The 16556-nt window shown below is 34.2% G+C and overlaps 1 protein-coding gene across 3 annotated transcripts in view; it reads right to left on the bottom strand.

Annotated features, from left to right (window-relative positions):
- The window catches only part of MPP7 (MAGUK p55 scaffold protein 7), a 249959-nt gene that overhangs the window by 11938 nt on the left and 221465 nt on the right, over positions 1-16556 (bottom strand). For all 3 annotated transcript variants that reach the window (XM_074193054.1, XM_074193055.1, XM_074193053.1), the window contains exon 13: positions 2886-2966. In XM_074193054.1, coding sequence (XP_074049155.1) covers positions 2886-2966 — 81 coding nt within the window. The remainder of the gene's footprint in view (positions 1-2885; positions 2967-16556) is intronic.

Here is a 16556-nt window from a genome sequence, read left to right on the forward strand (position 1 = left end):
CTGGAGGGATTTGCATGAACTGATGCTGAGTGAGATGAGCAGAACCAGAAAAACACTGTACACCCTAACAGCAATATGGGAGTGATATACAACCTTGAAGGACTTGCTCATTCCATCAGCGCAACAATTGGGAACAATTTTTGGCTGTCTGCAAAGGAGAGTACCATCTGTATCCAGATAAGGAGCTGTGGAGCTTGAACAAAGTACAAGGACTATTCCCTTTAATTGGGGAAAAAAAAAACCCAGATGTCTTATTGTTTGATCCGGTTACCTCTGAGAATTCTGTTCTCTTTAAGGATATGATTTCTCTCTCATCACACCCAATTTGGATCAAGGTACAACATGGAAACAAAGTAAAGACTGACAGAGTGCTATCTGTGGGGTGGGGGTGGGGGGGAGGGAAGCAAGATTGGGGGAAAATTGTAAAACTCAAATAATATCTTTAATAAAAATTAAAAAAAAGAAAAAGAAAGAAACTTTGCTCTGGATTGACTCTGATAAGGAGAGAAAGGATGGATTCCAGCATTTGGAAAATTGTGGAAAATTCTTAATATTTCCAAAAGACCTTGATAGGCTGTAATGACAAACCAAATGTTGGGAAATGGAATTTAATAAGAATAAATGTAAAGGTTCACACTCAGTTTCAAGAAAAATCAATTTGAAAATTGCAGGATAAGGGACTAATATTTATGCCAAAATTTCTGTGAAAAGGGTGGCACAGTGGATAGAGCACAGACCCTGAAGTCAGGAGTTCAAATCTGACCTAAGACACTTAATAATTACCTAGCTGTGTGGCCTTGGCAAACCACTTAATCCCATTGCCTTGCAAAAAAAATAAAGAATAAAAAAATTTCTGTGAAAAAGATTTTGCACTTGCAGTCCTCTAAAATCATCGTAAGAGTTCATTAGAATGACATGGAAGCCATCTCCCCCACCACCACCACCCCTACCTCTAAAAGCAAACACTTTTCTAAAGTTCATTAAGGTAAGTAGTATCCACATTAAGGGAAAGATGCCTCTACTCTTATACAAATGATATCTAGATCAGTGGTGTCAAACTCAAACAGAAATGGGGGCTACCAAACCATAAAAAGAATCTCTGTAAGCCACAGCTATATTCTATTTATTACATTTTTACTTTGTTAAGTATTTCTAAAGCATATTTTAATACAGTTCCCTCACTTAAATATTATGGGCTACTTGTCTGACATGTATGATCCAGAGTACTCTGATTTAGATAAGTAAAGATATTTCTTTAATTTGGAGTAGATGCTCTCTAACACCTGACAGGGGTGATAGATTGATGGATTCAGAGTAGAGCTAGACAACAATTTTGAGGGGACATGGCCAATATGAGAATTTGTTTTGCTTCACTGTTTGTTACATGGGTTGTATTTTTCTTTCTTTCTCAATAGTGGTAGGTTATTGCAATATGAAAGAAAAGAGAGGCAGGGTTTTTGCAAAATTGAAAAATAACAAAATTTAATTAAAAGAGGAAAAAAAAGAAGTGGGAGAAAAACTGTGTCCTTATGTAATTAGAGCTGTCCAAAAATAGGCTGGGCTATCCTAACGGATAGTGCTTTTTGCCTTCAATGGAGCACTTCAAGAAGAGGGCTGCATAATTACTTGCTAGAGGATGCTATAGAAGGGATATTTGCTGTAGGATTAGGTCATCTTTGAAGTCCTTTCCAACACTGAGATTTCATGATTTTATGATTCCTCTCAAAGAAGAGCTAATTATGGTACAACTTCATGAGGTAAGCAATGGCTAGATAGGATTAACTTTCAAGATGGAGTTCAAATTTCAAGACTTCCAACTCCTACAGAAAATTCTTTTCTAGAGAAAATTTCTAATTCAAAATGGGAAAAAAATATTTCTTGAAGCATCCATAATGAATTTATGTCTTATGACTTTCAGAGATTAGATTCATTGCTTCCTAGGAATGTAGAAGCTCTATATGGACCAATAATATTTGATACTTCCAACCCAAAGGTGGCTTTGAGCTATCTCCCAAGTTCACTAATTTCCCATCACTTGGGTTTTTCCCTGGCAGCATCTAAGCCATTAGAAAGGGAGGAAAAAATGTATCACAAATTTTCAGACTAACCTTCCTATTATCTAATTTCAAATCAGAAAAATTTCTATCAGAAAACCGGACTGTAAGAAAATCAGAGAGTGTTTATAGTTACGCAGGTCTACATTCTCTTTTACTTTCCTGTAATGTCAACTGCTCTGTAACTTACAGCTAAAAAAGATTTGAAATAATTGCTTAAAAAATAGTAATAAGTTAATTATTAAAACCTGTAATCTTGAAGTAAATTTGAACTCTTCCACAGTAAGAGAACATTGCAAATGAAAATGTGTAAATAATATTTTTTTTATTATTGATAGTACTAAAACTACATTTCAATTTAGTTTTTCAGATAGTTTTTTAACATCAACATATTAAGTAGTCAAATGACATTTATTCTAAAGATAGAGATACTTCTAACTGTCACATTTCATTTGTAAGAAAGCCTGTGAAAAGAACATGACTGTTATAAAAAAAAAAGATGTAAAACTGTGCTAAAAAGACTATCACATTTAGAGTAGATGATTAGAAAAACCCAGTTTAGCAGCATTCACCATTCATCATTTATCATTTTGTTAAAGAAATAATTAAGATAGTCTATGTTATATGAATTCCTTTTATTCTCTTTGCTTGTTTTATTCTTAAAATAGAAACGTGGTGAAATATCCTAAAAAATTTTGGATTTTGATCTGGAAATGATTTGAAAGATTTTATTTGAAAGAAAACTAGATTTGAGTTCATAATGTCAGCAGAATTAAAGAAGCTAAGAAAAGAGGGATTTTTTAAGGATCTGTTAGAGAAAATGTTACTTACGTGGTACTGTAACACCATAATGTTGTGTATCGCTAATCAGCAATTTTCGTTTTAGTTCATTTAATCCTACTCCCACGGGTCCTGAAGAACAATAGTAACAATAGTCAGTCAAAGCACCAAATAAAAATAATTTTTAAGATTAATACTTACCTAAAGGAACATGATAAACCAAATGAGGAAAAATATCAAATTAGTTTTGCTGGTTAAAAGCAATAACTATTTTAAACTTCTATTCCCACAAAACTATTGCTTCAAATATTTATGTTTCAAAATAACTAAGCCAAAGGAAGAATTATGAATTCTCATTCAATTAATGGCCCTATATTCAACTGGTGTAATATACTTTAAATTAACAAATCACTAACCACAGTTAGAGAGTCTCTACTCTTAAGGGCCATAGAGATTTTTATGTAGCTCAGGGTACTTGTATATTTTAGGACTTTCAATCAATCAACAAATATATGGGGTACTAATTATTGTTGCAGAAAAAATATCCAGAGATGTGAAAAGAGTGTCTTTTTAGGGTTGGGAAATGTTCTGTATAAATAGGAAAGTACAAATTAGGCAAACAGTAAGGAAAGCAAGGGAAAAATAAGGTTGGAAAGGTGGGTGGGTGGGCATTAGATTGAATAAGACCTTAAATGCAAAGCTGAGGAATAAGGAGGCAACAGGGAGCCACTAGAGGTTTTTGAAATGAAGAGGGGCCTGGTCATACCTGCATATAATAGTTCCTGTTTACAGAATACTTTATGGCTAAAAAGAATTTTAAATATTATCTCTTTTGCTATTCACAGTGTTCTTGTGGTATAGATATGCAAGTAATATTAAAATAATTTTACACATGAGGAGATTGATGGTCAGAGTAGGGTCCTGTGCACTGTTAAAAGATGTCAGAGGTTTTTGTTTTTCTCCATTCTATCATGCTACATAGTTGTGCAAAGGAAAGGTCTGAGAGGGAGACGCCAGAATCAGAGATTGTTAGGAGGTATTTTATTATAATTCGAAGAGAAACAACAAACAGTATATTTTTAGTGGGTTCTACATTTTTCTCCCTCCCCCCTCTTTGTAGACACTTATGTTTCCCTTTAGTGCTCATAGCTGAGGCTGCTGACATGTTATATACTTCATGGAAAAAGTTGATATTTGATCATTTTCTTAGAACTAGTTCTTAGGAAGGGACCACTTGCTTGCAGTCACCCTTTTACAAATGAGGCTCAATGAGAGGAAGGTCACAGAGCTAGTTAGTTCACCAACCCTGGTCTTCTCAACTCCAAGTTCTGTATTCTATCCACCATAGCTGACAAACTACATTATATTATCCCATGTTAGTGTAAGCTGTTACAATATTTAGGGGGAAACAAAGGCAGTGAGGCCAGGCCAGTTTTGTTTATCTTACTGATTTCTGATACTGAACCCTAGAAATGCCTCTGGGGAAGAGATCCAAAGTTGAATAAAAATTTTCAGGTGTTTATACTAGAATAAAAGTATATATGGTGAATGCATGCTTTTCCCTCAAGGTCAGTCAGTAAGCCTTTATTAAGTATCTACTATGAAAGAGGCACTGGTCCAAGTCTTGGGGATACAACAAAGAATGACAAAAAGTCCTTACATGTAAACTATTATGAACAAACAAGTGCTATAAAGGGAAATTATCAGCTGAAGGAAGACAGTATTAGAGGGACTGAGGAAAGTGGGATTTTACTAGGGCTAGACTAAGAAAAATAAGGCTAAAATGGTTAGCATCTTCAATTCCATGGTAAAATTTGCTTATTCAAATATAATTTGTCTGGCATTACATAAAATACTAGAAAATTTTTAAAAGATTGACATTTTGGAGGATCTGGGAGGTTGGCATATCTAGATTAGTCACATGATCTCACTTTAATAAAAAAATTGAGATTTCTAGGCTTAGAGTAAGATGATATGAAAGACTTTTATAAGGAGATATAAGTAATTCTGAGTTTTCATCTCACACTCATTAGGGTGGAATGCAAAAAAAGGAAAATGATAATTGTTGGAAGGGGCTTTCTCAAGAGCAATTTGGAATTATACATCAAAAAAGTGACCAATAATATATAACTTTTGATTCCATTATACTAGATCTACATCTAAAATAGATCAAAGAAAGAGGAAAAAGTCTTTTTTGCACAAAAATACTTATAGTGGCTCTTTTTTTGTGGAGGCAGAACGATAGTTAACAATAGTCAGTCAAAGAACCAAATTAAGTGCAAATTAAAGGGATGAAGAATGGCTGAATAAATTATGGTACATGAATGTGATGGAATACTATTGTGTTGTGAATAAATAAATCATTTCATAAAGATATGGAAAGACTCACTTGAACTGATGCAGAGTGAAGAAAGCAGAAAAAGAAGAACAATTTGTAGCATCAATATTATAAAAATAAACAGTTTTGAGAATTTTCATATACTCATAAAGAATGAGATGAGTAGAACCAGAAGAATAATATTTCATAACAAAACTGTACAAACAACTTTGAAAGCTGTAAGAGCTATGATCAATACAATGACTACTTGTGATTCCAGAGTAGCAATGACAATACAGAGAGGTGATAGATTTAAGGTACCATGTATGTATGTATACATGTGTATATGTATGTGACATCTAGCACTTTTGGAGAAATTTGCCTTCCTTGGTTTTGCACATTTTTTACAACAAATTTATATTCTTTTTTCCCCTCAGTGAAGTATAGATAAGAAAGAACATGGGTTTTTGTTGATTAAAAAAATAGACAAGAGTACTACAAATGTGAAATGTTGCAAGCACTTTCATTTGAAGCCATTGTACTTTTCTTACTAATCTATGAAATGGGAATAATATGTAAATGTTTGTAATGTAAAATAAAATACACCATTAATGATTTTAAAATACAGGAATCAAAGAAGTGAAGCAACTTCTTCAGACCAAACTTAAAGCAAAAAGAGCCAAGACAAATCGTACAAGTTGTTTACAACATTTGTAATATTCCACCATTTTCAACATTATGGATAACCCATGTAATGTGTGGGTAGGATAACTTTTTTCAAATAACATACTCACTGTCTAATAAATCATATATTTATTAAGTGCATATCAACATTCTGGGGGAGAATTTAGAAATCTTTAATGTAAACCCCTAATATTACAGATTCTTAAGTATTACGCAAATTATTAAGAGATATATATACCCAACCTGGGTAATCATCATAGCAATTTAGTGAGGGAAACAACTTGTAAGAAATAATGAAAGGACAATATAAGACAGTGAGTATATTGCTAAATTACCCTGATTTGCATGGTACTCTATTCAAACAAGCTGTTTACTGCCAAAGAGAGATGGTGATGCTTGACTTAATGTACATTATTTCAAATAGAGCTACTAGATCTAGATTAAAGGAAACAAATTTTACAACATACATTATAAATCAGAAAATGTTCTATTTATACTATTATTTTAAGGTAACATTGCATTCATCTACTCTGAATCTTTGACAGCAATATTTTAAAAAAATTTCATATTCATTTTATTGGTCATAGAAAATTTGAATCTCTTAATTAGGGTTATGTTCACATTATATTTCAAATAAAATATTATTCTTAAAGCTATTAGTCATTAATGAATTTTCCTTCTTTGTAGACTCATTGCTTAGCACAGAGTCTGACACAGTTTTAATAAATGCATACTGACTGACTGCATTTTACACCTCCTACCTTCATGTTCAAGCTAAGTCAACAGTTCTCAAAGGATTATCCTTTGTGAACAGAGGCATAAACTTATCCCTGATTCGTGAGTCTAACTTTCATCCCTACCCCAGACTACAGCTGGATTTGACTTTCTGGCAATATCATCATCATCATCATCATCATCATCATTATTATTATTTTATCATCATCCTCCTTTTCTCTCTCTCTCACACACACACACACACACACACACACACACACACACACTCCGCCTAAACCTATTACAGTGTTCAAACTACTTTATATTTCTCAAATGATTAAATTCCTCAAACTACTATCAGGAATATCTCTTAATATTTAATGTGCATTTTCTTTTTTTTTTTAGCTATAGCCACTTGGGCATCATTAAATATATTCTTTGATTCTTTGGTGTTTAGACCCTTAAGATATTTGTAGACGGCTATCATATTTCCCTACTAGTTGTCCCTTGGCCAACTTCTACATATTTAGTTCTTTCAAGCTTTCCTCATAAGTCAGTCCCTCTGGGCTCTTAATCATTCTTATAGCTCTAGTCTGAATGCTCTCCAGTTTGTCTACATCTTACTACTAGGTAGGTGCTTAAGTCTGAACACAACGTTTTTTTTTTGCAATATAAGGAACCTCAGTTAAAATCTACCCTTTAACAGTCTATGAATTAATCCACTAGCACATATACACTTACTAAAGTATATCAGAACCATACTAGCTTAATCTACTGAGAAATGCATGTCACTCAGACACTTAATAATTAGGGAGAACTTTTAATTTTTAATCCCTTTGATTAATAACCCTTGAATGAAATGCATGTCTTATTTTACATGATGTTTAAAATTAGCATCTTAAGAGTATATTTAGCAAAGATTTGATTTTATAATTTTCATCTAAGAAATAACTATCATGAAATATCTAAAATCAGATTATTTTAGCCTACTTATTTTCATCCTAAATGAAAGGCAGACAGTTTAGTTCTATTTATACATTCATGTTCAGTCCTCCCTTTTAACCCCGGGGGCGGGGGCAGTAGAGGGGTGCTTCTGGCATACATGGCAATTTTTTTTTCAAACCAAAAAGAACTCCGCTGTCTGTCATCTTTATTGCCTCATTTTTTATACTATCCTGAATAAATATGAGAACTGGGGTATTTTGATTGCTTCATTTCCAATTTTTTCCCCTTCTTCTCTCCTGAAAATATGTAACTGCTTATGCTTTGTGACAATACTTAATTATCACTGGCAATACAAGTATATTTTACTGGTATTTTATTACTATGTATTTCCTGAGAGTAATGCAAAATTTATAAGTCTGAATGTTCTTTTCCCTCCAAAATGTGGCCAAGAAAGGTGTGAATATTTTTTTGATAATTAAATTCTTGGCCATACACGTTTAAAAACAAAAAAGGAATAAAAGGGTGAGAAACTGCCCTAAGACCAATACCTGGTTTAGCAATGTGAATTGTCAGAATTTTGAAAGTAATTTGATGAAAGTTTTTCTTTTAACATCAACTTCAATTTCTTCCAACAGAATGAAACATTGCTATTTATGATAATAACATTTATAATTATTAAAGTCCTAATAAAATCCTTTATTATTAAAAAAGGAATATAAAGGAATTGGCATAGACACTTTCTTCTCAAGACTAAACCAGATAAAATAATGTTACTTAATGTTTTTCAAGTTTATTTAAGTCCCATTTTAAAAGCTGTATAAAGTAATGTGTGGCATCCTGATTATGAGTAAAAAACATTCTAATAAAATATTCTGAAAAAAAAATAGCATCCAAATAATATTACTGGTGATAGGCTGACATCCTGATAGCCAAACTAGTTTCATCACAATGCTGAGCAGTACTTTGGACCACAAGATTAGAACCAGGTTTCTTATATCACTTTCATAATATATTAATTTCAAAGTTTTTTATAGTTGGGAATAACTTTGACAAACTCTTCCTAATGTTAAACAGTATATTCCGGTGTAACATCTTTTCTTTCTAGTTTTACTATCTGTCTATCTCTGGGCTTCCTGGAACAACTGATAATGTGCACTAAGTACAGGGGGAGGAAGGCTACTGGCCCACTTGCAGCTTTTAACATGTGCTCACTTCCATTGTACCTGTATTACTTAAGACTGCGAGTTTTTCCACATTTCACCCAAGACATTTTTATGATATTGGCCAGACTTAAGCTACTCTTAATATCCAGAGAAAAACATCAGAATTACTGAAGTCTGCAATAAATTTCTGAACTGCTTTTGTTACTGAAAAAGCACACTTTCTCCATCTGATTTACTGCAAAGCAAATCAAATGAAATCTCTAGGTATTCTGCAGATCAGACAGATGTAATCTGTTATAAAAAGTCTACTTATCACACGAAGACTGCTTTATTTGTTGATGTAGGTGTAAAATGAACTCAACCATGTTATTACATGTATTTGACCCAGAATTATACAATGATCACACTAGTAGGTGGCTGAAATTTAGCATTGGAGAAGGACAAATCTGTTTATTAAACTAAATTTAAAGTTCTTTAGATTCAAGCTATGCAAAACACAGCAACTTAACAGTTCTTAACAAATCCTCATAGAGAGTCAGATTTCCCTTACTCTGCTGCATTTATAATAAAGGAAATACCCTGCTAATGAAGCATCAAATTATATATTAAGGTAAAGTTAAAAAGAAAAAGCCAAAAAGGAGTTAGTTGGAAGCTTGCTGAAAGACCTAAGTTCTTCCATGGTTGCTATTTAAAGTGAATTTATAGTATATGCATTTTCCCCGGATCAAAAGGCACATCTGACCTCTAATTCTGAGCAGAGACAGGCAGAATATGGCTCAATGAAGGCATAAAAGCAAATCTGGATTTGTCAGTGGGAATGACTATTGGGTGAGGGTGCACTTCATCAATTAGGAAAAGTGCAAAGGTACAAGACGGAGTCTGAGTTTGCTATCAGAAAAGGGTCAGTTCTTTTGTCTGACATTTCCTATCCACATAACCTTTGGCAAGTCCCTTCTGAGCTGTCCATTGGTAAAATGGGGATAATATCAATAATGATTACCTAAAAGATTGTTATGAGGCTCAAATGACATAACACAAAAAATACTTTATCAATGCCAGATTTAATTATATGAATTAAGATAATAAATGGAAAAAGGTTTGAAAATAACTCTACCTAGCTTGTTAATTCTTACTGAGCTTGTATCACTTAACATTTCACTTTGATCACAAAAATGAGGAACAGTAAGGTAACAAAAATGAATCCCCCAAAATGAGTAATTCTGTCTCAATCTCTTATCAGCAAAATGACGTGGCTAGTCTCAGTTTCTTCAACTATAAAATAAAAATAATTTTCCCATCTCACAAGGTCATTATGAGGGAGCAAATTGGACAATGTAGGTACAGTATTTTATAAGTTTTAAAACAATAGCCTATACTAAGAGCCTTAAGACCACACAACACTTTAGTGCTATAGCAAATAAAATTTGAGATACACTGAATTGAACGTAGGCATTAAAATTATGAATTCAAGCTTCTTTCAATTCATTTTACTTTCCTATTTTCACTAGTGTTCAAAAGGCAACATGGTATAGTAGACTGAAAAATGGACTTAGGGTCTGGAAGATCTGGGTCCATTATTGGCTTGGAAAGCTTGGACAAATCCTTTAACTTCTCTACTGAGAAGATGCCAACTGAATTCCCCCACTTCGCTTAAATCACAGATCCAAACCTAACTCCTATTTTCCTGAACAGTGGGAAACACTATATTTAGTTATCAAGGTGCTCACATAATAATAAGGATTAGTCTGTGTAAACAATGAAATAAGGGATGACTGATTTCTGTCATCAGGTGGCTTTTTGTCATTGGTTTATGGTAGCCGTTCTCAAACATTCTGGCCTCAAAAACACTCAAAAAAACTTCAAAATTACACTTTACAGTCTTAAAGGAACTTCAAAAAGTTCTTGTACATGAATTATTTCTACATTATCTATATCTATAGTATCAGAAATTAGAATTTCTTAGTATTAATCACAAAAATCATTTTGATCTCATGGACCCCCTGCAAAGGTCTTGGTGATCCCTAGTTCATTCTTATTGTTCTTTGAGACTCCTTGATTCCAAACTTATCATTGATCTGATCCAAGACCATGAATAAAAAGATGTGGGGACTAGGGAACAATGTACTTTTTCATTCCTTATTTATTCACCTCACAATAAACTAAAACAATTGTATTAAGTGCTTACCCTGAACATGGCTCCATAATATGGAGTGGACATACAACAAGCACAAAAATGAGACCACCTCTGCCCTCAATAAGCTTTCAGTCTAATAAGACACAGACAACAAATATGCAGGAGTTTTTGTATGGGAAGTTAAGTCACCCGACATCTCCCTTCCAGGAGCAATGACGGTATGGATCTGAGTAGAAGTCAGTGGGGGCAGAGAGCCAGATGGAACAGAACACATGGCCCAAATTTTTCAGTCAGTGAATGTTGACACTGGGGAGTAGGGTGAAAGGAAGGCTCAAGGATAGCTGACGTCTCTTCTCGGATGAGCCCATGAGATCATGAAATTAAAAGGGCTTTAGGGAATATATTGGAGGAACAGACATTGGACTTTAATTAGAGGCTTAATTTGACCTACCCTTCCTTCTACAGTTATTTTTTGATAAGTTTTTGTTGGGAGTTGGCATGGTTTAGTGGATGGAGAGTCAGCAGATTCAAGCCCTGTGTCTGACACATTCTGGTTAAGGGACCCTGAGCAAATCATCTAACTTCTCTGGGCTCCAGACAACTTCGCTCGGACTATAAGCTGCAAACAAGATGCCAATCTGGAGTGATAGAATGAGTTTCCTACAAAAGTAAGACCACAGATCCAGTCCCTGTTTCTACTTACTTGTAGTTCTAATTAAGTTATAAATGTATATTTATTTAAACTACTTTTTAAAAAACAACTTTCATTTAACTTGTAATCATAATATACAACTGAAATAAGGGAGGGAAAGTATTTAATATTAAAACAAAAATGTTTAAACATAGAGATTTATTATTTTTTTCTTTCAGGCCTTATAACCTAATAGAATTAAATCAATTGTTCTCAAAATACACAAGAAAAAATTTAAACCTATTATGTATTAGCTTTAGTAGTAAAAAACATTACAGCACATTATTTTTCCAAAATAATTTTTACAAGTTAATATTAGTATTTCAATTGTTAAAAAATGTTAAGTATTACTAAAGAGAAAAATTCAACTTAAGGTACTAAATTTCTAACAATTCTATGATAGTACCGTTGTTTAGAATGAACTTAACACAGAAGAAAACTTTCAAGGGACAATGTCTATGTGGCAAAAATATTATTACATTTTTTAAATTTTACATTGTTTGGAATGGGAAATTGCCAAAAACCAAGGGAAAATTAAATAATTCTGATGAAAGTTCAAGGTTCCCATTATCCTATTTTTATCCAACTTAATAAACTAAATTAATTTTTAGTTCTTAAACGCTAAACTGAGTTGTGAAAATGCATATTTAAATAAGATGAAGAAAACAAACAGTATTTATTTCGAGATGTTTGCAGTATTTAAATTTTATTAGATGTTGTATCAATTATCAGCTCTAATATAACCATGAAAGTAAAGGGCCATAGGGAAATTAGAATTAAAAAGAAGGGGGTCATTTTTGGTATCTTCATTATACTAAGCAGAAGGAGATAGTTTATTTAAAATTTTGCTGAATGGAAAATATCATCAATGTCACATAACTCATGTTAACCCAATAAGAATTATTGTAACTGAATTAGAAGTAACTGAGGATTCTAAGTGACTGTCTTTCCTACCTTATAACTAATAGATCCTACTCCTGTAAATTATTACTACATAACTAATCCAACTTCCCAATTTCTTTATATGTTATAACTAAGTAGCTAAATCTGAGTAGTAAAAATATATATGCTGAGACTTTGAAAATGGTAAAAAACATACAGATACAAGTAGATAAAACATTTGGAGGCTTATAGATTTCTTATTACATTTACATATCACAAAGGCAACAAATCAAAAAAATCAGAATCATAATTCACATAATTCAAATACACTATATATGGAAAAACATTTGTGAGTACTGACTCATCAGAAGAAAGCAAATATAAGTAATTTTAAAAGACAGATTTATAAAACAAGCCCAGGTGTCACTGAATTAGAATGTATAATGTAATGCTCTGCAGAATACCTGAAATGGAATAAGAAACACTCTAATCATCACTCTTTGACAGTCTAGGGCTGACATTTCCAAGTCCTACATTTTCACAGGACATTCCAGATTTAGGAGTCTTATAAATCCTTTGGTTCATGGCTTACCAAAAAAGTCTGCTTTAGTTTTCAACTTTTTAATATTATTTTGAATCCTCTAAATTTTATGTGAGCAAGATGATGTAATCTGCATAAATGAGACTATCAATCTTGGAGCTCATAATTGCATATAAGATAAAAGAGTAAGAGACCCTTCTATTTAGATTATTAATGTTAATGTGGGGGATATTCAAGGGCCTCCATAAAAATGGTTTCAAATTCAAATAGAGGCATAAGGATCCTTGAGGGTACATTCTGACTTAGAAAACCACATATTAACAATATCTATATTCTACTGTATTTTTTTATTCTTGTTAAATATTTCCCAATTACATTTTAATGGGGATCTGACCAGATTCAGGAGTGGCTTGGATAGGTTTTGTCTTTGACATTTCTGCTCCACAATTAGGAGCCATCATAACCTTTCTTATTTCATTACTCACTTCTCATGTGGTATATTCTGCTCTAATTGAATTATAGCTATTTCTAATAAACTAGTTGTCTTTTCATCATAATCAGTACTGCCGTGTCTCTGCTTAGACTGTTTCTTCTACCTAAAAAAATCTTCCCTCCACATCTTTCCCTACTGGCCTCCTTTATCTATTGAAGGCTTGGGGAAGGTGCAGGGTGACAAACATTTTGGCTACAGCAATTCATGAAGAACACTTACCAGGATGTGGAAAGATTTTTAAAGGTATTATCAGTTTTGCACTTCCAGGAACAATGTGTCCTCATTTTTGTTATGCAGACCCCTTCCTACTCTTCCCCCTTACTTTCCATCTCTTGCTCACAGAATGGTTCATCAAAATGTCTCCTACAACTGTTATTTGCCTCAATTGAAAAAAGGCATGCATTGTTAGTGCCAATGTGTCTTTATTCCTCTCCAAATTGCACCCCAGACTGTTTCTATGAAAGCTCCCTCCACCACCGGAATTCACATGAGATACCTTCTCTGCCGCTGTGGCCTTGGCCTCTGATTGGCTGGTTCTTCCTAGAACCTCCATTTTAAAATAGAGGCTCAGACCAATCATGTCTCTTATCTTCATCAGGCTGCACCCCTGCCTTGGGCAGACTTTATGATCTACCTCCTTTCCCTATAAGCTCCCACTAGTTTTCAGCTCCTGTGAGGTGTTGTCTTCTTGTATCAGAATGCAAGCTCCTAGAATCAATCAATCAATCAATCAACGAACATTAAGTGTCTACGTGTAGGCGCTGTGCTAAGCGCTGGCGACATAAAAAGAGGAAAAATGCCATCGAACATATCCACAGCAAGTTCTCTACAAGATAAAGAAAGAGGGAATTAACAAAGGAAAAGCGCTAGAAGCAAGCAAGCAAGCAAGCAAGCAAGACCAGGGGAGGCGAGAGTTTAACTGGGACTTAGTTAAAGGAAGCTAGCCGGGTCATCAGTTGGAGTAGAGAGGGACAAGACTCCAGGTGGGGGAAAAGGTCAGAGAAAATTCCCTAAGCCAAGAGAAGGCCGGTGTCACGAGATCCAAGAGTAAGTGATGGAGAGTGAGGATAAGAACACACTGTCAAGTTAGGAAAGGGTACATTCTGAGGGGCTCTGAATGCCAATTGAGCACTGTGTAACCACTCCAAGTTTCTGAGTTGGGGGGTGAGAAGGGAGGAGGACATGATCAGACCTGCATTTTAGGACAATCACTTTAGTGGTTGAGAGTATGGACTGGAACTGGAAGAGACTCCAGGCTGGCAAACCCACCAGCAGCTGCTGCTGAAATCAAGGAGAGAAGTGATGAGAGCCTATATCAGAGGCGGGCCAGAGTATCAGAGCACAGGGGTGACAGGAGCTTGGAAATGGGAGGAAGGGGAGAGAGAATCAAGAGTCCGGGATGAGTCCTAGGCTACAAGCCTGAGGGCCCGGGGGATGGAGTCCTCTATAATTATAGGGAAGGCAAATGGTGGGGAGGCTTTAGGGAGAAAGATAATGAGTTTTATACATGCTGAGTTTTAGTTATTATCTGGACATCCAGTTTGAAATATCTGAAAGGCAGGGCGAGACTTGAGATCAGCAGAGAGTCAGGGCAAAAAGGGAGATTTAGAAATATCAGCATAGCCAGCATCAGTCCAATGCCTGAAACTTAGTAACTTAATAAATATTTATTGACTTCTCCTGACAACATGTTTATGGAGAGTAGCACACTAGCATTCTTGGCAGATCTGTGGATTTTTCCAAATATCTGGAAAAATAATTGTTTTTGTTTTTTAGTGACTTGCCCAAGGTCACACAGCTAGGTTAATTATTACATGTCTAAGGCTGGATTTGAACTCTGGTCCTCTAGACTCCAGGGCCAGTGCACTATCCACTGCACCACCTAGCTGCCCTGGGAAAATAACTTTAAATTATTCATGTCCCCTTCCCAAAAAGTAACTAAACTGTACTTACTTAGACTTGGATCTAGTAATAACAATATTTGGTATATTCCCCAAGCTGATCAAAGATATAGGGATAGGGAAAGGTTCCAAAAATACGAAAATAAAACAGCATTTTTTTTTACAATAGAATAAGAATTGGAATAAAAGTGAGTACCCACAGATAGAAGAAAAATTGAACAAAGTGTCATATATAATCTTAATGAAATGTTACTGTACTACAAATGATGACTATTAAAGATTGCCGAGAAATTTCGGAAGATGGCTGCTAATGTTCATTCACAACAATGAGTACAATAATGCAAAAGAAAATCATCAGGGGCGGCTAGGTGGTGCAGTGGACAAAGCACTGGCCCTGGAGTCAGGAGTACCTGGGTTCAAATCCAGTCTCAGACACTTAATAATTTCTGTCTCTCAGAAAAGAAGTGGTGCACTCCAGGGTGGAGTGTGACATTTATCTTCAGATATAGCCAATGTGTTTTTATTGCTTTGCTTGATAGTACTTAGTCATTACAAGGGAAGTTTCAACTGGGACAGTAAGAGGGAAGTAACTGGAAAGTGATAGTATTATTTTAAAACTATCAATAAAACATTTTTAAAAGTATTCTCTGTTAAAAGGGAAGGTTAGTGACAGTCTTATTTTAAAACTATCAATAAAACATTTTTAAAAGTATTCTCTGTTAAAAGGGAAGGTTAGTGACAGTCTTATTTTAAAACTATCAATAAAGCATTTTTTTTGTTTTTTGGGTTTTTTTGCAAGGCAATAGGGTTAAGTGACTTGCCCAAGGGTCATACAGCTAGGTAATAAGTGTCTGAGGTTGGATTTGAACTCAAGTCCTCCTGACTCTAGAGCAGTGCTCTATTTACTGTGCCACCTAGCTGCCCCAATAAAACATTTTTATAAGTATTCGTTAAAAGGGAAGGTAAAATTGGAGCAGTGTTACTGGGAAGTAATACCAATGTAGAAAAGAATTTGTGAAACTTATTTTTTTTAAAGGAATACATTTATTTTAAGGTTAAAAAACAACACTTCAGTATTCAGAGAAAAGCTGCGAAAACCCAAACCAAATGGATTTTTTGCAGGAAAAAAAAAGAAGAAAAGAAAGTCACATATATGGCAATGTAAGATGCTTGAGCTTAGGAAGTATTTTTCATTTTTGTGTTCATATTCTCAGTTCTTAGAAGAATATCTTACTAACCTCAGGCAATTAATAAATA

This window comes from Macrotis lagotis, chromosome 7, assembly GCF_037893015.1.
Source record: "Macrotis lagotis isolate mMagLag1 chromosome 7, bilby.v1.9.chrom.fasta, whole genome shotgun sequence".
NCBI classification, from domain to species: Eukaryota; Metazoa; Chordata; class Mammalia; order Peramelemorphia; family Peramelidae; genus Macrotis; species Macrotis lagotis.